The sequence below is a fragment of the Stenella coeruleoalba genome (assembly GCF_951394435.1).
Source record: "Stenella coeruleoalba genome assembly, chromosome: 2".
Taxonomy (NCBI): Eukaryota; Metazoa; Chordata; class Mammalia; order Artiodactyla; family Delphinidae; genus Stenella; species Stenella coeruleoalba.
In genome coordinates, this window is record NC_137147.1 from 23,075,461 (window position 1) to 23,102,599 (window position 27,139).

The following is a 27,139-nucleotide window of genomic DNA, read 5'->3' on the forward strand; positions in this document are numbered from 1 at the left end:
GATTTTGCTCTCCTGATGGTGCTGTTTGTGGTTATTGTTCTGTTCGCCTCCGTCTTCCCCTCCTTCTTCTCCTCTTCCTCCCCCCCTTCCACCACCACCACCTCATCCTCCTTCATCTTCTTTAGGCAAGATGAGATAGGGTTCATACGACCGAAGAAGGAACTTCAGGGCAGGGTGGATTACACTTTTATTGGTAAGCGTAGAGCCCTTTGGAACATTGTACTGAAGTGCAGAAGAAGCACAGTGCATCACCTCATGACACTGTAGAGACATAATGCCCTGCAATGAGACACCCAGGAAGCTGCAGGATTCTACTTAGCCTATTGACCTAACCAGGCGTCTCTCAGCGGAAACTGGGTTCTTCACCGCGTGCTAACGGAACACACCAGAAGTCTCAATTGTGGATTTGGTTAATTCAAAAATTTGCTTTTGATCAGATAAAATAGGAATTTGCTTGCAGAAAGTGTCTAAGTAGACTCTCAAAAATACTTAAAATGAAATTCTGCTTTCCATTATAAAACATGTTCTTCCTTTCACTATATATATATATATTTTTTTTTTTTTTTTTCTTGAATGAAGTCATCACCTGCTGGATATTTCATCAAGAAAACTACCATTCTATCTTCATGCAGTCCTTTGCCAACAACAAAACAACTTCTGAATACTTTATCTCCTCTGAACCTCAGGAAATCCTTACTAGGTAAGCTGTTTGGTGCCCATTTAAAAGAAGAGAAAGGTGAAGCTCAAAGCAGTGGAGTGACTTGCTGAAAGCCAAGTAGCTCACTGGATATGGACAGAAATGAGACTCAGATCCAAATCTTCTGATCACAAATTAAGCACATTTTTCTACTACAGCTTCTGCCTTTCAACATGAAGCATGGAATCAAAGCCAACAGATTTAGGTAGAGCCACCTTGGAAATAACAAAAGATCTGAGGAAACACACTCGACTCCCATGCAGGTGCTGCCTCTGGTCCAGCTTACATAAGCAGTCGCTTCCGCAAAACCCCCTTCCACTCCCTTCTCCCACCTTCTCCTCCAACTCCGCCGGGATGGAACGGCCAAGCTGGGAGCTACAGAGACGATCCCCAGCAGGCCCTCTCCACAGAAGTGGCTAATGATCTGGAAAAGCTCCTAAGGCTAGAAAACCCAAAGAGGCCTTTCTCACTAAGAACAAAGAGCAGCAAAAGGAAATACAGAGCTAACCTGCAGCGCGCAGCGCTCTGTGGGAAGCAAAATTGCATCTGGTGGACACCTTTGTTGATTTCTTGTTCTTTCCCTCTTTACTTGTGTTACCGGCCTCGAATGTCAATATTCCTCTGGACTCCTCTGCAGATGCCCCCAGGTACAATGCCTGAACCCAGTCCAGTTCTGCCACCGGCCAAATCCAGAGATGAACCTAAGCTAACAGCCACCTAAACTCACTGAACACTAACCCAAAAGATGTTGATGGTTTGCTGTAAATATCCCACACGGGGACAGCCAAGTGAAGCATCCAGGCCAGCAATTTATACATGCAATAGATGTGAGCAACAGACCATTTATCATAATTCAGCTCTGCTCCCGTTTTTTCTCCAGAAGTCTCTTCAAGTGCTGTAAATTATGGGAAAACAATGCTATACAAGCCAAACTTAAATATCTGATTTCCCAAACCTGACACTACGAGAATATCATCAGTCTTTTTTTGCGGGGGGCGGGGGCAGTTTTTTGGAAAGAGAACACTTTACCATTTTGGAAAGGAGGTCAATGTGAACAATACTAACCCTTTCTCTTCTACTTTGGTTTATGTAAGTATCTACATTATAAGCCAGGAGGGGAACAGTTGGGGAAGGTTATAGATTCTTGTCAAACAAAACAGATGTCCTGACACATAAATTTCCACTGTTCCTGAAAGGCTCATAATTAAAAAATAAATCCAAGAGGATTTACTGTAAATTACACACAGAGAGAATAAAATGAATAGGATGTCTTTTTTACACCCTGCATTAACTACATAAAGAGAAGCTAATTTTACACCCTGCATTAACTACATAAAGGGAAGCTAACTACATAAAGAGAAGCTATCTCTGTCAAGAGTTTCAGGATGGCAATAGCAGGCACTCCATGGTAATCCTTTCTCTGGTCCTATTCAGTTTGGTCTCTGTTGTATAAAGAAGGTGAATGTAACTTGACACTGCTCCACAGAGCCTAGATGAAGGGACGGTAGGCAGATGCCACTCACAGGAATAGCTTCTCTCCAAATACTGAGCAGATTAATTTCTTAACAATAGATTTCAGTGGAGAGAACTTATATTTGAAACAATAATTTGTAAAAATCCCTCTGCCCTATGATACCCTCCCCTCCACAGAATTTTATTTCATGAACACATACTTCAGCAAAGATCTTTTTGCCTTTGTCAGACACATTTTGTCTGTGATTTCATTAATATCATGATTAATAATTGACACAGAAAATAGTACATCACAGAAGTGTGAACCAAAAACGAAGAAATGTAAGCTACTTTGAAGCAATCTCTGAATTATTTTGATCTCTTGGCCTTCTCTGATTTTTTTTTAATGATCTAATTCTTGCCTTATTTAATAAGTCTATGTAATCACCACGAGGCCCAGATGAGTGGGAAGACGTTTGGTTTAAAAGAAATCAGCAAAAGAAAGAAGAGCCTCTGTTCACTCGGTGAGAACAACAGATAATCTGAGCAAACTGTGAAACAGGAAAAATTGTGCCTACGGCACCTACCCAGCTCTGTCTTAGTGTCTCTCTCTTTGCACCAATTCTTCACCCTAGGGCACCAATGCCTTCATTCTGCCCAAGCTCTCTCCATAAATTCTTGCCATTCCCCCAAATGTTGTATGTCCCCAAATCAGCCATTCTAATTTCTCCTTCTTGCTTCCCAACCATCCCAACAGAACTCAAACCCTGTCAGAGCAGCTGACCTTAGCCTGGTGGGGTAAGGATAATAAGAAGACTGACTAAACTAATTAGTCAGTGATTCAAAGACCTCCAGGGCACTAAGAGTTGAAAAAGATACCTACTTCCCTACAGAGTTTTTAACGTGTGGGGATTTCAGGATGACAAAGGAAGAGATATGGGAGACTTCAAGCATGTGAGGAAGGGCTGTGTGCAGCCTAGAGTGGCAGACATGGCTAGTGGAAGCCAGAACTCCTACTTGCTGGATTTACCTACTGCTCTCACGAATCCTCCCAATGCAGTGCTTGCACTGAGAGAGCGAGAGGCACTCAGAGCGGGCAGGCGAGATGAAGCCTCTTTGCCATTCCTACTCTGGGGTCTCCACGATAGGCGAGTCTGTTTTAGTGTGAGTGCTCATCTTGGGGTCACACTCCCCCTGTTCTTGGAAGAGCATTTCCTCTTCCCTCAAATAGGTTAACTTGGGGGGTAAAAAGGGCTTATTCCAATGACAGTGTTACCACTGCTCAAAACCTCCAGGAATTCCTAGGAATCGCCTTCAGCAGCTGTATATAAAACACAAACTCTCAATCTCTTTCCCTCCTTCCTCTCTCGTGCTCTCCCCTGCGCCCCACACACACTAATTTCAGAGTTTACACTTTGTTTTGGAGCAATGTACTAGCTTGACAACAACTCAGAAGTAGCACCAAGGTATTTTTGGTTATTTCCACAATTAACACCCGCACTCGAAGAATGAAGCTTTGCCCACATGTGTCCCTTGCCAGAGCCCGGGCACTGCAAGGGGGAATGAAATCGTTTACCTCCTGTCCAACCCTTTCCGCTCTCAGTAGTGGCGCTTCCTTTCTTTTTGAGTAATTTTCTTTAGTACAAGGAAACAAACTGTGTTTAATAAACAAATCCACTATGACAGATTGTGAAAGTCATATAAAATTAGTAGGTATTTATGGCTTCATTCTCCTGATGCGTCTATGTAAATGTCCAAAACAAGAGGCTGGATTTTGTCATCAAGTCTTTTGACCTTCCACTTGGAACTTCCCTCTCCAATGTGGTAAAAAATCTTCCCTTTGCTCTGCCCACTCTGACCTCGGTTTTTAATCACATATTCTTTACATCTCTAAGAGGACCTTTGCAGCCTAGGGCTATAGTCACCAAAGTACAGCCTATAGCCTGTTCTTACAAGTACATTTTTACTGGAATACAGTCACACACACTTTCTATCTCTGGTAGACACCAGAAACGATCCATTAGTGAACAGAAAATGATTTGAAATTACTAGACCAATGAAGGGTTTCCATGCTCAAGAGGGTCACAGGCATGTCGGGTCCATTCCAGAATGGTGTGGTTTCTTTACATCGTAGGGTCTCTTTTACTTTTCTCTAAAAATATCAGATGGCATTTCCTAACGCAAGCTCTGAAGGACAATCTGTTGGAATTTTCCAGAATGTTTAAGCAATGAAAGCATCATTGGAATAAGTCTACAATACCCAGGGGGCTCTACATATTTTGATGTAAGATTTCTTGTAGTTTTGCTTTTAAGATTTAACATGGAATGCTTTGGTTCCTCCCTGAAGTTCCCAGGATCCTCATATCCATTTTATAAAAACACTGCCAACTCCAACTAAACTACCAGAAAAAAAACAAACAAACAACATTTCTCTTAAAAGTGGAGACACTTTACAAAACGGGAATGGGAAGAAATGGATAAACTGGTAGCACATTATCTGACTCGATAAAGGTGCTCATGGCTGTGTCAAATCTTATTCTTCCTAGTAAGTCACACTGAATAAAAAAAGAAAATGAAAGTGAGCTGGTAATAATAGACTAGTTATAGCTGCCATGAAATACTCATTAAGTTATATGCAGCATAAATCTCACAGTTTTGTAAATTATGGTGGTTCTTACAGGCCAAATAAAGATAAGCTGTACTAACTATGGCCGCCTTCCTCTGTGCTCCTTGGCGTGGCTTTGTACGATGCTTAAGCTCAGGTTCATAGTACCATATGGTTCCTGAAGCATCTGAGGAAGCTTTAAAGGTTCACAACTCTTCTCAAGACCCCTATTCTACGTTTTGAAGGTGATCGTTTCCAAGCAGTCCTTCCCTGCATTCCTAAGCAGAGTCTTGACCTGCTCTGGTTCACTCTGAGATCAGACAGGCTTCCAGCTTAAGCCTCTTCCTTCCAGCTGCTCCTGTTTCCAAGGCATATTGGAAGAGCAGGTGCTGGAGACGGGCACTGCTTCCAGGGCTGAACTTGCTGCTCTGGTTCCAGCCAGCCACCTCCACTCCAGAGCCCAGCAACGAAATCTTACTCTGCTTTCCTCGGTAGATAGGCACATTAGCAAAACTCACATTCAAAGATTCCCAGTAAATGTTGCTTTTCCTCCTTTTTGGAGGTTGGTGGTAATCCCCCGCTGACTTTTCCTCTTAACTGCTTTCCACGCCTACTATTTAAACCTAATTCTTATTGCTCCAAATTAAATCCATTCTTCCTAGCCTTGTCATGGCTACCTAATGAGAACAATTCCTCTCTTTACTTTTGGTGGCTGCACTTTGGGTACTTATGGATGAGAATCATATCCTTCTTTAGCCTACTTTCTTAACTGCAGACTGCACAGGTGATAAAATGGGTTAACTGTGGCTCTAAAAATATTTTCTATCCTCACAACAAAGTAATTTTTCCTCCAAATCATTTTAATTTCTTAGAATTGCACTGTGTTCTTAATGATCTGCAGTGAGTGAGGGTGCAATCCTATTGGGTTTATATATACAAGCAAACTGCTGGATATACAAGACACACAAATACACCAACTCTTGGTCAATGTGCTGATTCTTTTTGCCCCACCCACTGTGGCCTCAGTTTTTATCACATGTTCTTTATGTCGCTACAAGAAAGTCTGCAGGCTAGGGCAGGGGTCACCAAAGCACAGCCTGCAGCCTGTTCTTAGAAATACATTTTTATGGAATATAGTCATACATATTCCATAAAAATGTATTGTCTATAGCTGTTTTCACATTAACAATGGCAGAGTTGAGTAGCTCTGACAGAGACTTATGACCCGAAAAGCCCCAAATATTTCTATTTGGCCCTTTACAGCAAACCTTTGCTGATCCCCCCAACTTAGGAGATCACTGACACTCAAGGTGGCCTTGCTGCTTGCACCAGGTTAAGATGAACCATACCAGGTCAGTCTCTTATTTACACCTAAGTGGTCTGTTAAGTGTTTCATGACAGGTCAAACCACCCAGAAGGGGAGGGAGTCTGGACAGGAAGAGTTTTAAATTTTCTATCCCCGAGGTACCCTCTGGGTATCATGGTTCATATCTGAGGGGTAGAATGAGGCTTAATACACACCACCTCCCGGGTGTGGCTCTAACACACTGAGGCAACGTTACAAGCATGTGCCCCTTTGCCATGTCTATCTAGAATGTTCCAGTGCATTTATCTGCCTCACCAACTCAGACCACCAGGAAGACAAGAGAATCCAGGCCACAGTCCAGTACTCACAATGTGAAGCTGAAGGAAGTCCCCGAGGCCTGGGGCGCTGTCTATGCGCACCAAGATGCCGTCCTTCACGGTGGTGCTGAAGCCCACAGCCAGGCGGTCAGAGCGCGTGCTGGGCCTGTCATTGGCCGGCCAGGTGTAGAGGATGAGGCCTCCACTTTTCCCAAAGATGTACGTGGCACCAGCTGCGAAAGCAAGGAGAGAGGGAGCCGTCAGGACCCTGCAGTGCGTATTGCCAGCTGTGGGTACACTGCTGAGACTCTGCACAGGCAGCAGTGGCGAGAAATGGCCGCCACGTGCCAGAATATGGTGACCAAGAGGGATGGCATCCAAAGCCTTGGAAGACGGCTGTCACCCCAAATTAAAGATGCAGGCAAAATGAGTTAATAACAAAGCCGATGCTAGCCAGAGACATTCCTCGCATCTTCAGATCCTGCTGTATAAGGGCAGAGGGCAGATAACATGCTGTGTCTGAGAGCTTTGCTACCTTGGGACAAACAACTTTTCTGCCTTCTTCAATCTAGGCCAGGGCAGGCAGGAGATAGGAAACTAGTTCCCCCATCTCTTAGCTATCAGAATATTCTGGTCAGTGGAGTAGGGAGCAGTTCCAGGACGGCCACACAAAACTAAAGGTAACGTGGAAGTCCAAAGCCGTTATTCCTTTCCTGCCTGTGCCCTCTGTCACCCTCACAGAAAAGAAAGCCTGAGAAAACCAAGTTACATGACTCAAAGCATTTGCCTATTTCCCTCTTATGTTGCTATAAAAAAGGTGGTAAAAATTAATTCTGGAGGTCTTTAAAACATTAACTCTATATTTTTTCCCCAAGTTGTGGTGTTTATCCGGTATTCTATAACAGTTTCTAGCTCCTTTCCAAACTAAATTTCAAAAAGAAGACATAGGAGACATAGGAAAAAACCCTCAATTTAATGAATTTTGATCATGAAAAGCAGTATTATCAATTATGACTAGTGGGTTCAACGTTGTTTTTAATATTTACTTGTGTTTTAACTCTTATAATTTATAAACCCAGGGGTTAGTAAAAATATATTGACTTAAAATACTTAGAAAACAAAGAGGAAGACAAATAAAGAAAATATTTGCATCTCCTAAATTTCAAAAAATCTATTTTTACAAACAAGTTTTTAAATCTGAATTTGGGAAAAAGCATGCAGATTTGGTAGCCAGAACAGACTACACCACTGTAGTTTCTATGACTGTGTGTATGTCACCCACAGTGAGTAGTTCCATGTCACTCATTTCAAAGTTCAGAGAACATCTGGCATTAGATTTTCTTGTGTTTCCCACTGAACATAGTCCAATCCTTGAAACTGTTTTAAAGCACCATTAGACAAGCATTCATATATCTCTAGCATTTACTAAAAATCTCAATCACTGATCAATTTACTTTACAGAGAATATTGGGTTGAATTATGTTGTTTCAAGAAGAAATGAGTTATTCAGCTTGTTTAGAAATGACAGACTAAGCTGCTATGAGGCTAGAATTAGGAGTATATGTCATATGTCATCCTCTTCTAAGGCATGAACCCACATTGTATTCTGAGGCATATAGAATCTAATTTGTCCTCTTTGAAAGGTCAGTATCCTAGTTGCTCCCATATGATCAGTTTGTGTATTGTATGCAGCATAACATTATTTTCCTTTTACGAGTTTCTCAGTTCTTAGGGGATGGTGTCTGAAAAGCCCTCCACAGTCATCTGGAAAATTTGGGATTGTAGTATGGAAAATTTATGTTTAATTCTACATGCGAAACAATGTTTGTTCCTTATTATCCACCAACACCCTCAAAGATTCTTAAAATTAGAAATGTGGATATAATGATTTACTCTTGATATCTCACCATCTGGGAAGAATTTAAATAATTCCATTTCTGTAGATGATTACAAATGTCATCACCATTCTCTTTACTCTTTATTTGGAAAACTGAAGGTTACTCAGTGATTAATATATAGAATCACCAAAAGTGCAAATCAGCCTGTGACATTTTGTGGCAAGTTATAAAATCTTACCCTATTCTATCCTAAATATATAGTGGATTCTGCTACAGAAATAAATCCATACTCTATCAGGAAATAATTCTGTCGCTACAGAAAGAGAAAGTCAAAAGGTGATAACAGTAGCAACATATACACGGTGCTTTACAGTTTGCCAAAGTGTGTTTCAGATTTATTAGCTGGGTCTTCACAGCAGTTCTATGGAATATTTCATTTGTTAACCCTGCTTGGAAACAGAGACCCAAGTATCTGACTTAAATAAGTGGCACCTCCTTTAAGTCTCCATCTGGACCCTCGTGCCTCCAAAAGCCTGGCTTTACCATGTACTCATTGTAGCGTAATATCATTCTACAATAAACTATACCAATGATGTAAAGTTGACTGTACTTCATTTTTTTCACACCTTCTCGTAAGAACGAAGCAGAATGAAAACAAAGCCATAACCCCTAAATCTGACATGTTTTCAAAAGCTAGTCTGGCTTTCTCACCATACAAATAACTTTACAAACTTTCTACTCTGCTTATATTTCACCCACTGCCCTGTTCAGTATTCTCAATACAAAGAATACAAAGAGGAAGAGCATTTTAAAAGATAAATATACAACTTCTTATATGTGGTGGCCAAAAGGTCACAGTGACTTCAATTTTTAAATAAACAAAGAGTGAAACTACACTATGACAATATTACGATAAGTAGAAAGAGAATATGATTTAAGTTTTTTTAATTTAAATTATTTTTACTGCCTCTGTTGTTCTGAATTTAGGATATCACTATGTTAGATAATTCTAACTTTATAGCTGAAAAGGGCATAAAAGGTACAAAGTCCTTAGCATACAGCTTTTTCTGCTATATAGAAATAAATTTTAAAATGTATTCTTGAAAAAAAAAAAAAAATGTATTCTTGGTACTGAATTTGCTAGTAAGTGTGACTAAAGACCCTGAATGCTTCCATAGTCCAATGCTGGCTTTAGAGGAAGTTAATTAATAGTTACAACCCTCTGCTCTGATAACTTGTTATTTTTTTCTTCTTTAATTAGCTTTGTTGTCTTGCATGGTTTTTAAAGATAAATACATGCTTTCTGTTAATTTCAATATAAAATGCCTAGAGTCCCGGGGGAACATGGAATAACTTTACATTTTCAAATTAAAAAGTTAACTTTATTATTTTTAAATGTGGATTACAAATCAACTTTTTGGGAGCATCCCAGGAACCATAAGAATCCTCTTTAATCCATTAACGATTTTCACTTCTAAGACATGCAATACCTAATCACATGCTCTCTACTCCGAGAAAGAGACTAGCGTTTCTGATTGCTGGTTTCTCACTGTGCTCAGTATGCTGGTACTAAGATCATGCTACATTTATTAATAATCAGAACCAGGGAAATGTCCTGCTTGCTAACAAAAAGTGATTCATTCAACTGATGAAAAACATGCTGTGGTGGTATTTTGGCCATTTAACATTGCAGGGTTTGCAAGTTTGCAAGCAGCTGAAGTTGCTTTGCCGAGTTCCAACCAACACAGTATTTCAGGAGTGGAATCTCCACACTGTCACCATTAGCCATGATAAGGTGGATATACTCATCTTCAAACAGTCAACAAGCATGACATGTTTTATAACACACAACTTCTTTTGTCTCGAAAGCACCAACAATGGGCGTGGCTTATTGTTTTCATAACTGGACAGCTCGCTACTGGGATGGAGCTGATGGTGACTTTGGCAGCTCCATATACGTAGAGCACATTACTTTTCTGGATACCAACAGGAATAGAATCATGGTCCACTTTAAGATTTACACTAGATATAAAAATAATATATATATACATATGTGCATTAATATGCATGTATGTGTGTGTGTGTATGTATGTGTATAAAAAAAGGAAAGTTTAGTTAGAAAATAGAATAGACTACCTGGAATTAATTTATTATTTTCCCCATCAAATAATTATAAATAAAATGGCTCCAGAAAAGCATTTATATATAATGTTGGTTATATATTTATGTTTAAAAACAACAAATTAGCTCTTTCTGAAATAATGTTCAGCTGGTATTAAAATGGAACAAGTTTGGAAGCATCTCCCAAGGGAGATCTGAAAGAGTTAAGTTTAAAGAGAACTAACAGGGAACTATATTCAGTATTTTGGAATAACCTATATGGGAAAAGAATCTGAAAAAGAATATATATATAAAATATGTACATATTATATATATAATATATACATATATAATATATAATATGTATATATAATATGTATATATTATATATATTATATATACATATTATATATATATAAACAGAATCACTTGGCTGTACACCTAAAACTAACACAACATTGTAAATCAACTATACTTCAATAATAAATGAATTAAAATAGAAAACTTATAGAGAACTAGATAATTTGCTAGTAGAAAAGTATAGCGGGTAGAATAATAAATTAAGTAATAAGTATAAGTCTTAGCATGCAAACCACCTGGTAGGTAAACTAGAATAAGAAACAAGATGTCAGACTCCTTCTCTGGTGCTCTTTGAACACTGCCTGAGAATTTAGTATAAAATATCAAGGCACCAAGGTATGTCTGTCTACCTCTATTATACCAGGTTCCTATTCCTTATTTCTATTTTATTACTCTTTCATCAAAACCTTATTCACATTTGCATTCTTTACTGTAAATTGGTAAATCCTTTTGGAAAATAGATTATCAAGGACATAAAATATATTATGCCAGTAGATGTAGTTATTGCTATTAACTTAAAATTATCTTTTATTCATATCGATTATCATACAGATAATAAAACCAAAATGGAAAGACTTTGAAAATGACAAGTATCTCCTCTAGGAAATGAAGATATATAGAGCTCAAGGGTCTCGTAATGACTGATGATTTGAAAAACACAGTTTCTCAATTTCTTTTACATATTTAGTTTGCTCCATGGGTCCCCTTACAGACACCCCTGGCTCTTTTGGGAGTGTTCGTAACAGTAGGGTCTTATAATTCCATAGCTTCAAATGGGTTTCAAACTGCTTTCTTTGGGAGCATCTCATTTGATGTCTCTTTCCCCAGTACCCACTGAAGTGTTAATGGCAAATATTTTTGTTACTGTTTTAACAGAAAAGTAAACAAAGGCTCAAAGAGATCAAATGACTTGATTTGGTGTTAAGTGTTGGAATTGAGAGTAGAGCCGGATCTTCCCTTTCTTAATTCTGCCTTCTCCCCTCCGCAGGGGAGAAGCTGTCCTGCTGACCCATGGGATGTATGATAGCTTCCCTAAAGGAATTCCTGGAGACCAAGAGCTCCACGAGGAGAAGGGGAGGGTAAATAACAGATGAAAAAAACTATGAACAACAAAATGTCTGCATTACAGAGGGAGCCACGAGGAAATACGAGATACGTGACATAGATTTTAGAAAGAGCCCTGCAATGTATTTATTCAATGTATGGTTTATTATGATCTACTTTTTCTACTCCAAAATTTTAAAAATAAACACCAAAACCGATGATAAAGTAGCCTTAAATAAAGCAAAACTGAAGGGACTGAACATTAAGAGAGAAATTTCATGTATTTTAAAGAACATCCTTTATCTTTGGCAAAGAAATGATCAGATTTACTGCTCAGCTAACTGAGGAACTGAGGACATTGCCTGAGTCAAGTATATCATTGGGGAGATCCAAGCCCCATTTCTTAAACGATGCTCAGGCAAGGTAAGGGCTCTCTCCATAAGGGGCAATTTCTTTCTCTTTCTTAAAGAAAGAATGATTAAAACCAAAGGGCATTAAGCCAGAAAACACGGAGGCAACATTTCAGAGCATATCCCTCTATTAGAGAGAAAGTATATGAGGCTCTATACATTAAAACTGATCTAAAGTAAAGCTTCCAGGGACACACTTAAACTTCCTCCTGCTTAAAAGAATTTTCACAAGCTCATTATTTTTTCCTTTGGGGCAATTATTTCTTTCACAAACCTTTGGTAGTGCTTCACAATGTTAATTATGATACTGTTACTACTAATATCAATAATCATACTAGCTATATGTATGACTCACTCACTATATATTATAGCATACAGTATAATATTTCAAATTCCTATATCTTTCATTTTAGATACTGTTGCTGTATTAGTTTGTTAGGGGCTGCCATAAACAAGGTGCCACAGACTGGGTGACTTAAAAAACAGAAATTTATTTCCTCACATTTCTAGAAACTAGAATTCCGAGATCAAGGTGTCAGCAGGGTTGATTTCTTCTAAGGCCTGTCTCCTTGGCTTCTAAATGTTCTTCTCCCTCCCTGTGTCACCACGTGGCCTATCATCTTTACCCATCTGTGTCCTAATTTCCTCTTCTTATAAGGATACCAGTCACATTGGATTAGGGCCCACCCTAATGACCTCATTTTAACTTAATTACCTCTTTAGAGACTCTGTCTCCAATTACAGTTATAGTCTGAGGTAGTGGAGGTTATGACTTTAACATATAAATTTTGAGGGGACACAATTCAGCCTGTAACAGTCACTCTTCCAGTTTTAAAGATGAGGAAAGCTATATATAGAATAAGGTTAAAAACAAAAAATAAAAAACAAAAAAAAACTTGCCTAGGACCCAAAGAAATCAGGAATTTAATCCAGATCTATCTAACTTAATGATCTACATTCTTTTTACTGTGTCAAACTGTATGCCCTAATATGTTTCCTTTGACTTTATCTATGTATCTGTGTGGGGATGGGGATAATGATGGAGAGAAGAAAGACAATGGTTTGCTAACATGTGGCAAAAAATAAACAACAGCAAACAAGATGGAAACTCAATTCCCACGCAATGGAAATGGCAGTAGAGGGCTGATCCAGATCATTTTATGTTACTTAAATGACAATGGTTTAATATGAAGTTGTTCTCTATCAAGTATACAAAGCAAGGTCAGACAATAGCCTATTCCTGATTAATTACTCCATACTCATAAAATTCTAAATTATGAAGAGTGGACTCTATAATGAGGTTTATTTCAGAGATTAACTATAGTCAACTTAATTTAACTTTCATAACGGAGCTAGTTTTTTATATAGCAAAACAAAGTAAGTCCTAGGAAATTACACAGTATTCAGGTTTAAGAAAATATATATTAAGTCTTACTGTCAAACAAAATGAAAATTCAGAACCCTTCTGTACCATGAGCTCCTGAAGGACAGGGTTGTTTAATTTATCTCTCTATCAACACTGTGAATGCTCAGGAAATAAATGCTGCTGAATTAATCAACAGAACTTGGCTCAGCTATACTTTCATATCTTCACACTGTCATTCAGGCATCTTCCCATTAATCCATCTCAGTTTTATGTCATTTCATCTCATTGTGGAAATATTTTATAAATACTCATCAATTAGGGTTCACAACATCTCCTATGATGGAATAGCTTCCAATTTATAAAAGAAATCTAACTGCAAAGACATTTGAATGATTTTTCTTTGGTGAATTTTTGGCAGGCTCAGATAAGAAAATCACACCCACTTTTAGTCAACTTGTTTTATGTTTACCCTTCAGTTCCTAAATTACATTGAAAACTGTTTTCAGGATATATATTTCATATATATATGAAAATACATCTTAGATTTAACAAGAATACACAGTAGAAAAGCAAAGTAACATATTTAAGAATGGCAATGTTATCATTCTATTTTACAGAGCATTAACTAAGTGCAAAGACTTTATATACATTTGTCCTTAGGCAAAATATAAATGAATGAAAAGAAAAATAAAAATGATCATTTTATAATAACTCAACAGCCTCTTCTGTAGCAGTTTTTGGAACTCATTCCTTCTGATGACATCTCACGGGACATAGCTAGAATAAACGGGAGGTTCAGAGTGCATTTAACTGCCTTCTTTTCCTCCTTTTATTCCACAGCTTTGAAACACCTTCTGTAATAAGAGCAATCAAGGGATTTCTAAGTATGAATATTCTGTGAAAAAGAAATATAGATGAAGAGTAGTTGCTTATTTCCAGTGCTTTGATTTAAATTCTTGATTTATATGGACTTCACACTTTGAAGGGGCCAGGCAATATAAACAGATGACCCTGGGGTATTTATGGTTCTAATTCATAAAACATGGTATTCGCGAAAAAGTTGGCTAATATTTTTAAGAGTTATTACTCCTGCTTCTGTGAGACATATCTCTTCTGTGACACATATCCCTTAATCACAGAACCTGTGTCAGAGTTAGGCAAAAGAAAGAACCTTCAACTATTAAGGTCCCTTCTCTGTATCTATCATGATCATTTATCTTCACTGTGCCTAGTTGCCCGATGATTAAGAAAGTGATAATACCACTCCTGCCCACGAATCTCAGAGAGCTGGAGTAAGGATCAAAGTAGCTATCAGATCACTTATATGTGGAATCTAAAAGATGACACAAATGAACTTATTTACAAGTCAGAAACAGAGTCACAGACATAAAGAACAGACTTGTGGTTTCCAAGAGGGAGGGACGTTGGGGAAGCATGGATTAGGAGTTTGGGATTAGCAGATGCAAACTATTATATATAAAATGGATAAACAATAAGGTCCTGTATAGCACAGGAAACTATATTCGATATCCTGTGGTAAACCATAATGGAAAACAATATGAAAAAGAATATATATACGTAAAACTGAATCACTTTGCTGTACAGCAGAAATTAACACAACACTGTAAATCAACTGTATTTCAGTAAAATGAATTTAAATAAATAGCTATCAGGTACACTATACAGTACTCTAGAAATAGTTTCGTGGGGCTTCCGGGAAGATGGCGGAAGAGTAAGACGCGGAGATCACCTTCCTCCCCACAGATACACCAGAAATACATCTACACGAGGAACAACTCCTACAGAACACCTACTGAACGCTGGCAGAAGACCTCAGACCTCCCAAAAGGCAAGAAACTCCCCACGTACCTGGGTAGGGCAAAAGAAAAAAGAAAAAAAACAGAGACAAAAGAACAGGGATGGGACCCGCACCAGTCGGAGGGAGCTGTGAAGGAGGAAACGTCTCCACACGCTAGAAGCCCCTTCGCGGGCGGAGACTGCGGGTGGTGGAGGGGGGAAGCTTCGGAGCCGCGGAGGAGAGCACAGCAACAGGGGTGCGGGGGGCAAAGCAGAGAGATTCCCGCACAGACAATCAGGGCCGACCGGCACTCACCAGCCCGAGAGGCTTGTCTGCTCCCCCGCCGGGGCGGGCGGGCCTGGAGTTGAGGCTCGGGCTTCGGTCGGAGCACCGGGAGAGGACTGGGGTTGGCGGCGTGAACACAGCTTGCAGGGGGTTAGTGCGCCACGGCTAGACGGGAGGGAGTCCGGGAAAAAGTCTGGACCTGCCGAAGAGGCAAGAGACTTTTTCTTCCCTCTTTGTTTCCTGGTGTGCGAGGAGAGGGGATTAAGAGCGCTGCTTAAAGGAGCTCCAGAGACGGGCGTGGCCGCGGCTAACAGCGCGGACCCCAGAGACGGGCATGAGACGCTAAGGCTGCTGCTGCCGCCACCAAGAAGCCTGTGTGCGAGCACAGGTCACTATCCACAACCCCCTTCCGGGGAGCCTGTGCAGCCCGCCACCGCCAGGGTCCCGGGATCCAGGGACAACTACCCCAGGAGAATGCACGGCGCTCCTCAGGCTAGTGCAACGTCATGCCGGCCTATGCCGCCGCAGGCCCGCCCCGCACTCCATGCCCCTCCCCCGCCCCCCACGGCCTGAGTGAGCCAGAGCCCCCGAATCAGCTGCTCCTTTAACCCCCTCGTGTCTGAGCGAAGAACAGGCGCCCTCCGGCGACCAACACGCAGAGGCGGGGCCAAATCCAAAGCTGAACCCCGGGAGCTGTGAGAACAAAGTAGAGAAAGGGAAATCTCTCCCAGCAGCCTCAGAAGCAGCGGATTAAAGCTCCACAATCAACTTGATGTACCCTGCATCTGTGGAAAACCTGAATAGACAACGAATCATCCCAAATTCAGGAGGTGGACTTTGAGAGCAAGATTTATGATTCTTTCCCCTTTTCCTCTTTTTGTGAGAGTGTATGTGTATGCTTCTGTGTGAGATTTTGTCTGTATAGCTTTGCTTCCACCATTTGTCCTAGGGTTCTATCTGGCCGTTTTAAGAATTCAGAGTCATGATATTAAAATGATCCAAAAACTTGGAAATAGAATGGAGAAAATACAAGAAAAGCTTCACAAGGACCTACAAGAACTAAAGAGCAAACAAACAGTGATGAACAGCACAATAAAGGAAATTAAAAATTCTCTAGAACGAATCAATAGCAGAAAAACTGAGGCAGAAGGACGGATAAGTGACCTGGAAGATAAAATAGTGGAAATAACTACCTCAGAGCAGAATAAAGAAAAAAGAAGAAAAGAATTGAGGACAGTCTCAGAGAACTCTGGGACAACATTAAGTGCACCATTCGAATTATAGGGGTCCCAGAAGAAGAAGAGAAAAAGAAAGGGACTGAAAAAATATTTCAAGAAATTATAGTTGAACACTTCCCTAATATGGGAAAGGAAATAGTCAATCAAGTCTAGGAAGCACAGAGAGTCCCATACAAGATAAATCCAAGGAGAAACATACCAAGACACATATTAATCAAACTATCAAAAATAGAATCCAAAGAAAAAATATTAAAAGCAGCAAGGGAAAAGCAACAAATAGTATACAAGGGAACCCCCATAAATTAACAGCTGATCCTTCAGCAGAAACTCTGCAAGCCAGAAGGGAGTGGCATGACATATTTAAAGTGATGAAAGGGAAAAACCTACAACCAAGATTACTCTACCCAGCAAGGATCTCATTCAGGTTTGATGAAGAAATTAAAACCTTTACAGGCAAGCAAAAGCTAAGAGAATTCAGCACCACCAAACCATGCTAAAGGAACTTCTCTAGGCAGCAAACACAAGAGAAGGAAAAGACCTACAATAACAAACCCCAAACAATTAAGAAAATGGTAATAGGAACATACCTATTGATAATTACCTTAAATGTACATGGATTGAATGCTCCAACCAAAAGACATAGACTGCCTGAGTAGATGCAAAAACAAGACCCCTACATATGCTGTCTATAAGAGACCCACAGCAGACCTAGGGACACATACAGACTGAAAGTGAGAGGTTAGAAAAAGATATTCCATGCAAATGGAAATCAAAAGAAAGCCGGAGGGCTTCCCTGGTGGTGCAGTGGTTGGGAGTCCACCTGCCAATGCAGGGGACGCGGGTTCGTGCCCCCGTCCGGGAGGATCCCTTGTGCCATGGAGCGGCTGGGCCCGTGGGCCGTGGCCGCTGGACCTGCGCATCCAGAGCCTGTGCTCCGCAGCGGGAGAGGACACAGCAGTGAGAGGCCCACGCACTGCAAAAAAAAAAAAAAAAGCCGGAGTAGCAATTCTCATATCAGAAAAAATAGACTTTTAAATAAAGACTATTACAAGAGACAAAGAAGGACACTACATAATGATCAAGTGGTCAATCCAAGAAGATATAACAATTGTAAAAATTTATGCACCCAACATAGGGGCACCTCAATACATAAGGCAAATGCTAACAGCCATAAAAGGAGAAATTGACAGTAACACAATCACAGTAGGGGACTTTAACACCCCGCTTTCACCAATGGACAGATCATCCGAAATGAAAGTAAATAAGGAAACACAAGCTTTAAATGATACATTAAACAAGATGGACATAGTTGATATTTATAGGACAGTCCATCCAAAAACAACAGAATACTCTTTCTTCTCAAGTGCTAATTGTCCAGGATAGATCATATCTTGAATCACAAATCAAGCTTTGGTAAATTTAAGAAAATTGAAATTGTATCAGGTATGTTTTCCCACCACAACACTATGAGACTAGATATCAATTACAGGAAAAAAACTAAAAAATACAAATACACAGAGGCTAAACAATACACAACTAACCAAGATATCACTGAAGATATCAAAGGGGAAATCAGAAAATTAAAGATGATACAAACAGATGGAGGGATATACCATGTTCTTGGATTGGAAGAATAAACATTGTGAAAATGACTATACTACCCAAAGCAATCTGCACAGGCTCCGGACGCACAGGCTCAGTGGCCATGGCTCACAGGCCTAGCCGCCTCACGGCATGTGAGATCTTCCCGGACCGGGGCACGAACCCGTGTCCCCTGTATCAGCAGGTGGACTCTCAACCACTGCGCCACCAGGGAAGCCCCAATAGCATTTTTTACAGCACTAGAAAAAACAATTTTACAATTTGTATGGAAACACAAAAGACCCCAAATAGCCAAAGCAATCTTGAGAAAGAAAAACGGAGCTGGAGGAATCAGGCTCCCTGACTTCGGATTATACTACAAAGCCAAAGTAGTCAAGACAGTATGGTACCGGCACAAAAACAGAAACATAGAGCAATGGAACAGGATAGAAAGCCCAGAGATAAACCCACACACATATGGTCACCTTATCTTTGATAAAGATGGCAAGAATATACAATGGAGAAAAGACAGCCTCTTCAATAAGTGGTGCTAGAAAAACTGGACAGTTACATGTAAAAGAATGAAATTAGAACACTTCCTAACACCATACACAAAAATAAACTCAAAATGGATTAAAGACCTAAATGTAAGGCCAGACACTATAAAACTCTTAGCAGAAAACAGAGGCAGAACACTCTATGATATAAATCACAGCAAGATCCTTTTTGACCCACCTCCTAGAGGAATGGAAATAAAAACAAAAATAAACAAATGGGACCTAATGAAACTTAAAAGCTTTTGCACAGCAAAGGAAACCATAAACAAGACCAAAAGACAACACTCAGAATGGGAGAAAATATTTCCAAATGAAGCAACTGACAAACGATTAATCTCCAAAATATATAAGCAGCTCAATATCAAAAAACAAACAGCCCAATCCAAAAATTCACTTTGTTAAACAGCAGAAACTAACACAACATTGTAAAGCAATTATACGCCAATAAAGATGTTAAAAAGAAAATAAGCTACAAGAATGTATCGTACAACATGGGCAATATAGCCATTTATCTTATAATAACTATAAATGGAGTACAATCTTTAAAATTTTTAAATCACTATATTGTATACCTGTAACTTATATCACATTGTATAGCTACTGTATTTCAATAAAAATATAGTACCTGGCACAGAGTAAAAATTCAATAAATGTTGGTGGCAATGTAAAAGAAAAAATTAAAATAAAAAAAATGAAATGAGAACATGTCAAAGAAAAAAAAAAGGTTTGTACTGTCTTGGCCTGCAGAAGTATTTACTTGATTTTAAAGGGGCGGGGGAAAGGACATTCTGCTTGGAGGCTATAAGCAAAGATGTGAAAGAGCACAGTGTATTTTGGAAACACAAACAGCATCATCTCTGATGTGGTGTGCAGGCTGAAGAGCTGAAGACAGGTGTGGAAAATAGGCTAGTGAGAGCAGTGCCGAGTATGAATGCCATATAAAGGTTTTTTTACTTTAGTAGACAAGCCAGTATCTTAGTAGACAAGCCAAGTCTTTATAGTGTTCCCTCTTTTGTAGTAACAAAAATATTTCAAGGATTACACCTACTATAACATACTTTCCACCAAATATTTTTTCAGCTGTCTGAAACATATAACTTTTACTTAGTAAATATGTTAACAGAAGTTCTTTAAAAAAACAATTGTAATGTTTAGAAAGTTTGAAAATGACTATTTCGGTCAGTGGGGAAACATCATCTTATCTGCATTCGAGGAACATAACTCTGGCTGTGGTGTGGAAGATGGAAGGAGACAAAAGTGTGTGCACGTGGGTCTAGAAGGAGGCACTGCCTTAGCCAGGATGTAAGAGATGCAAGTGGAGCCTGGGTCAATGTGAATGAGAAATGAGAAGAAGTGGATACTGGAGATGTGAAGAATAAAAGGACTTGGTGATCCATGTGATATTTGGGGAAGAAAAAAGGAAGGAGTTGAGGATGGTTCAGAGTTCTCAAATTTGGGCAAATGAAACTGTAGATAAAAAAGGAAGCACAGCTTAGGGCATGAAAGTGGTAAGTTTAATTTGGTTATGGAGTGGTTATTGAGTCTTGAGTGCCGGTAGATAATCGTTTAAGGGTTCTGTTAGAACTTCACAACTATAAAGGACCAGTGCCATGATTTTAAGCCCCAAGTGAGACTGTGATACTGTATCATCATAAAAATGCACCCAGATCGTGCTCGACAATCTCCCAAGTACATATTATTTGGCATTTGGAAGACCTGAAGGTATGTACATTGATTTGCTTAAATAATATCCAGTGAACATAAAGCTATTTGCCTTTCTCTCCGATCTCCATTCACAAAGCCAGGCTGCAAGTCTACAAAAACTAATTTCCCAGGCCCCCTTCTTAGTTCTACTATGATAACTTTAGCATCGATTCAACAATACAGATATGACATTCTGCAAATAAACAGCAGTCACTTCCATCAAAGCTTGAAGATTTGTTATGATTGATATGTTCAGACATACCAGTCTCTTTTTAGAAAATGCAATTTTATGGAAAAATACAAGATAATTGGTCTTGAGCTCTTGCAATAAACTTAGATAGCACCTGCCGTATTTAAATTAATACGTGCTTCTCCCTGTTAGATTAAGCCTTCCGATTAAGTCAGTCATGTGAAAAGATTCAGGCATTGCCCACGTGCACTCAGATTGGAAGCTTTTTTTTCATGTGGGTATTTTTTTTTTAATGATGTGATACTTGTCCATCTACTAAGTAAAGGAAATTGGAAGTTCTTTATTCAGCCATATATCCTGTCTGTCCTTATCTCTCAGCTTCAGCTTTTGCCTCACCTTGTGTCACATAGGTGGTAGGTTTTATTGGGCACTGGAAGATTCTCCAAAGCAATGACCCGGTATCTGAAACCTCCGTGTGAACACTGGGTCTGCTTCCCAGAGATCACATACACATCACTCTCGAGGATTTATTCCCTTTCCCATTGTCCCCATTTCCTCTGACTTTACCTGCCATGGTACAGATCAAGAAACTCAGAGAATAGCTTTGCTTCTTTTAATCTCTCTTAAACCAGCAGCAAGAACGAATCAGACTCACATGGCTGGAGCAGCAGAATGTAAAGTGCTAAGGTTGGCATTTCAATCGGCCCTCCGACTTCCAGAGACAGCCTGGATAACGAGGTGTGAAGAGGTTCCTTCCAGTGAACAAATTAAAGCTCAAAGGGTCTACCTTCATTGAAGCAATTGGTGACCTAGAGGCACAGCTGGTATGATTTCTTCAGCAAGATGGGAACACATTTTCTCTGAAGGGGGTCCTCTTACTGGTCACAACCAGTGATGATCCAATTTCTCTAATTTACCCATTCAACTCCATCCCTTAACATGTGTCCAAAGTTTTAGTTTAAAGTGAGCATTCTTCTTAAAGTCATAAACTCTGGGGAGAAGGCCACAAACAACAGAAGTACAAAGACATCTATGTGGAAGTCACAGTCACAGATTGTGCTATTATTTTTTAGATGATCCCTATTTCGCAGTCAAAGATGACAATACAGAGCTAGCACCCATGTGATGCCAGAGCTTGTTGCCCAGCAGGGGTCAGAGATTTGCAGTGACATGATCAGATTATGAGTTCCTTGCAGTCGATGGTGAAGTCATGTGCTTCTTTGTGTCCTCATGATGGCTGATCCCGTGCTGGACACATAAAATCATGTGGTGTAACAGTTGGAAGGAGAATCTGAGAGGTACCAGTTGATGTCCTCATTTACAGATGCAAATACCGAGGCCCAAAGAGGTTACAGAATTGGTCCAAGGTCAAAGCTGATGAGTGGCAGAGCCAAGTTAGAACTCCTCTTCCCTGATTCCAGTCCACTGCCCTTCCTATAGTCTTTCTGCTGCCTCTGAATTAGGTGCTTAAGAAAAACTTGCTTACTGATCAATTTTAATTTACACACCATTATATAAGGATACGGTTTGGATAGTAAGAATCACTATAGCAGGTTTAACGTGTGTGTGTGTGTGTGTGTGTGTGTGTGTGTGTGAGAGTGAGAGAGAGAGAGAGAGAGAGAGAGAGAGAGAATACAGAATAAGATTTTTATTACATATTTAACAGTACATGTAGCCACACACTAAAGAATTACCTGACTCACAGTGAACCCAAACAGCATTTGGGCTTTTAGATGTTAGAGTAATGTGTATGAGAGAGAGAGGGAGAGAGAGAAAATATGTACATGTGTGTATATGTGACAAACATGTGACAAGAAATGGGTGCAAGGGAGAAGACAGAAATGAGATCACATATCATTCTCTGTTACATCAGTATTTACTCTGCATGTACCTGTTTCATTGGGTACACAATGATCTGAAGCCTCATTTTTGAATACATGAAATAACAAATCTTATATAAAGGAGCCCTTTTCTGATTCATTATTCTTAGTCCACAAAAAAGTGAAGGTGAGCGAAGAGATGTGAAAATATCTTTAGAGCTCAATCACTGAAGAATCTAAGCTCAAGCTGGAATTTCTCTACTCCCTGGAAAAAGATCTACTTTAAGCTTTACGGCATTCTTTTCAAATCCTAAGGTCTCTGTTATAGGGGAAGAGCAAACTGAAGAAGTGCTCTTCAGGTCCACAGACCTGTTCAGTCTCGATGGGTATAAGGCTGACAGTGCACAATACTCTTTCAATCCAATGCCAGAAACCTTGGGAGGCAAGAAATGAGAGGGGGCTGGAAGGGATATGCTACAATCTGAACGGGATCTCTTTAAAAGCAGTGTGCAGCAGGAAAGACAAGTATAATGGCTATTTAATCATCTTCACTATGAAGTGCCAATTCTTTAGACTCTTATGACATTCATGAATGATGCAGGAGGTGGACGTGATGAATGCAGAGCAATTCCCTGCGACAGATACTTTCAGGGAATTTATGTCCCCTCCTCCCAGGACAAAAGGGTTCCTGGGCTCAGTTATCATTTGTTCTGAGAGAGAATTTACAGTCTCACTAGCAATTCCTTTTACCCTACTCAGTAAAGTGCTTATTTTGATATACTGACTGTGATTGTTCAAGAACAACTGTATCCGTGGAAATTCATGTGCAGTGAGCAGACTGGCAGGCTCACTTTCCTTCACTTCATACACTTCTGCTAGTTTCCAGGTTCTATAATTTAGAGGGTTTGGCTATAGGTCTCCAAGCCACATGTTTACCTGTTTGGTTATACACATACACACACATATGCATGTATTGATATATGTGTGTGTATTAATAAAATCTGTGCGTATCTATACACACACACACACACATTACTCTTTAACATCTAAAAGCCCAAATGCTGTTTGGGTTCACTGTGAGTCAGTGTGTGGCTACATGTACTGTTAAATATGTAATAAAAATCTTATTCTGTACTCTCTGCCCACAGATAATCTGTGTGTAGATAGTAAATTAATTGATACATTCATCAATATTTATTCAGCTCCTATTATATGCTAGATACCTTTCTGGGTGCTGGAAAGACATCAGTGAAGGTACTTGCCTTAATAGAGATGCTATACTTATAATGATGGCAGGTAAAAAAACAAACAAACAGATCTATAATACAAAGTCTGGGAGTTTTTTTTTTTTAAACATTTTTTTTGGAGAATAATTGCTTTACAATGGTGTGTTAGTTTCTGCTTTATAACAAAGTGAACAGATACATATATCCCCATATCTCTTCCCTCTTGCGTCTCCCTTCCTCCCACCCTCCCTATCCCACCCTTCTAGCTGGTCACAAAGCACTGAGCTGATCTCCCTGTGCTATGTGAGTGCTTCCCACTAGCTATCTATTTTACATTTGGTAGTGTATATGTTTCCATATATACACTACACCCTCTCACTTTGTCCCAGCTTACCCTTCCCGCTCCCCGTGTCCTCAAGTCCATTCTCTAGTAGGTCTGTGTCTTTATTCCTGCCTTGCCCCTAGGTTCTTCATGACATGACCTTTTTTTTTTTTTTTTTTTAGATTCCATATATATGTGCTAACATACGGTATTTGTTTTTCTCTTTCCAACTTACTTTGCTCTGTATGACAGACCCCAGGTCCATCCACCTCACTACAAATAACTCAATTTTATTCCTTTTTATGGCTGAGTAATATTCCATTGTATATATGGGCCACATCTTCTTTATCCATACATCTGTTGATGGACACTTAGATTGCTTCCATGTCCTAGCTATTGTAAATAGTGCTGCAATGAACATTTTGGTACAGGACTCATTTTGAATTATGGTTTTCTCAGGGTATATGCCCAGTAGTGGGATTGCTGGGTCATATGGTAATTCTATTTTTAATTTTTTAAGGAACCTCCATACTGTTCTCCATAGTGGCTGTATCAATTTACATTCCCACCGACAGTGTATGAGGGTTCCGTTTTCTCCACACTCTCTCCAGCATTTATTGTTTATAGAATTTTTGATGATGGCCATTCTGACAGGTGTGAGGTGATATCACATTGTAGTTTTGATTTGCATTTCTCTAATGATTAATGATGTTGAGCATTCTTTCATGTGTTTGTGGGCAATCTGTATATCTCTTTGGAGAAATGTCTATTTAGGTCTTCTGCCCATTTTTGGATTGGGTTGTTTGTTTTTTTAATATTGAGCTGCATGAGCAGCTTGTAAATTTTGGAGATTAATCCTTTGTCAGCTGCTTCATTTGGAAATATTTTCTCCTATTCTGAGGGTTGTCTTTTCGTCTTGTTTATGGTTTCCTTTGTTGTGCAAAAGCTGTTAAGTTTCATTAGGTCCCATTTGTTTATTTTTGTTTTTATTTCCACTTCTCTAGGACCTGGGTCAAAAAGGATCTTGCTGTGATTTATGTCATAGAGTGTTCTGCCAATGTTTTCCTCTAAGAGTTTGATAGTGTCTGGCCTTACATTTAGGTCTCTAACCCATTTTGAGTTTTTTTTTGTGTATGGTGTTAGGGAGTGTTCTAATTTCATTCTTTTACATGTACCTGTCCAGTTTTCCCACCAGCACTTATTGAAGAGGCTGTCTTTTCTCCACTGTATATTCTTGCCATCTTTATCAAAGATAAGGTTACCATATGTGTGTGGGTTTATCTCTGGGCTTTCTATTCTGTTTCATTGATCTATATTTCTGTTTTTGTGCCAGCACCATACTGTATTGATGACTGTAGCTTTGTAGTATAGTCTGAAGTCAAGGAGCCTGATTCCTCCAGCTCCGTTTTTCTTTCTCAAGATTGCTTTGGCTATTCGGGGTCTTTTGTGTTTCCATACAAACTGTGAAATTTTCTGTTCTAGTTCTGTGAAAAATGCCAGTGGTAGTTTGATAGGGATTGTATTGAATCTGTAGATTGCTTTGGGTAGTAGAGTCTTTTTCACAATGTTGGTTCTTCCAATAGAAGAACATGGTATATCTCTCCATCTGTTTGTATCATCTTTAATTTCTTTCATCAGTGTCATAATTTTCTGCATACAGGTCTTTTGTCTCCTTAGGTAGGTTTATTCCTAGGTTTTTTTAATGATTTTTGTTGCAGTGGTAAATGGGAGAGTTTTCTTAATTTCTCTTTAAGATTTTTCATCATTAGTGTATAAGAATGCAAGAGATTTCTGTGCATTAATTTTGTATCCTGCTACTTTACCAAATTCATTGATTAGCTCTAGTAGTTTTCTAGTAGCATCTTTAGGACTCTCCATGTATAGTGTCATGCCATCGGAAAACAGTGACAGCTTTACTTCTTCTTTTCTGATTTGGATTCCTTTTATTTCCTTTTCTTCTCTGATTGCTGTGGCTAAAACTTCCAAAACTATGGTGAGTAATAGTGGTGAGAGTGGGCAACCTTGTCTTCTTCCTGATCTTCATGGAAATAGTTTCAGTTTTTCACCATTGAGGACGATCTTGCCTGTGGGTCTGTCATATATGGCCTTTATTATGTTGAGGTAAGTTCATTCAATGAGAATTGTTACTCCAACTTTCTTTTGATTTACATTTTCATGGAATATCTTTTTCCATCCCCTCACTTTCAGTCTGTGTGTCCCTAGGTCTAAAGTGTGTCTCTTGTAGACAGCATATATATGGGTCTTGTTTTTGTATCCATTCAGCCAGTCTATGTCTTTTGGTTGGAGCATTTAATCCATTTACATTTTGGGTAATTATTGATTTGTATGTTCCTATTATCATTTTGTTAATTGTTTTGTGTTTGTTTTTGTAGGTCTTTTCCTTCTCTTGTGTTTCCTGCCTAGAGAAGTTCCTTTAGCATTTGTTGTAGAGCCGGTTTGGTGGTGCTGAATTCTCTTAGCTTTTGCTTGTCTGTAAAGGTTTTAATTTCTCCATGAAACCTGAATGAGATCCTTGCTGGGTAGAGTAATCTTGGTTGAAGGTTTTTCCCTTTCATCTCTTTAAATATGTCGTGCCACTCCCTCTGGCTTGCAGAGTTTCTGCTGACAGATCAGCTGTTAACCTTATGGGGATTCCCTTGTATGTTATTTGTTCTTTTTCCCTTGCTGCTTTTAATATTTGTTCTTTGTATTTAATTTTTGATAGTTTGATTAATATGTGTCTTGGTATGTTTCTCCTTGGATTTATCCTGTATGGAACTCTCTGTGCTTCCTGGACTTAAGTAACTATTTCCTTTCCCATATTAGGGAAGTGTTCAACTATAATTTCTTGAAATATTTTCTCAGTCCCTTTCTGTTTCTCTTCTTCTTCTGGGACCCCTATAATTCAAATGTTAGTGCGTTT

General features: G+C 39.3%; 1 protein-coding gene across 3 annotated transcripts in view; it reads right to left on the reverse strand.

The window, feature by feature from the left end:
• LOC307182405 (neurexin-3-beta) overlaps positions 1-27,139 on the reverse strand; it is a 1,521,800-nt gene that overhangs the window by 373,083 nt on the left and 1,121,578 nt on the right. For all 3 annotated transcript variants that reach the window (XM_079913629.1, XM_079913627.1, XM_079913628.1), the window contains one exon: positions 6,429-6,610. In XM_079913629.1, coding sequence (XP_079769755.1) covers positions 6,429-6,610 — 182 coding nt within the window. The remainder of the gene's footprint in view (positions 1-6,428; positions 6,611-27,139) is intronic.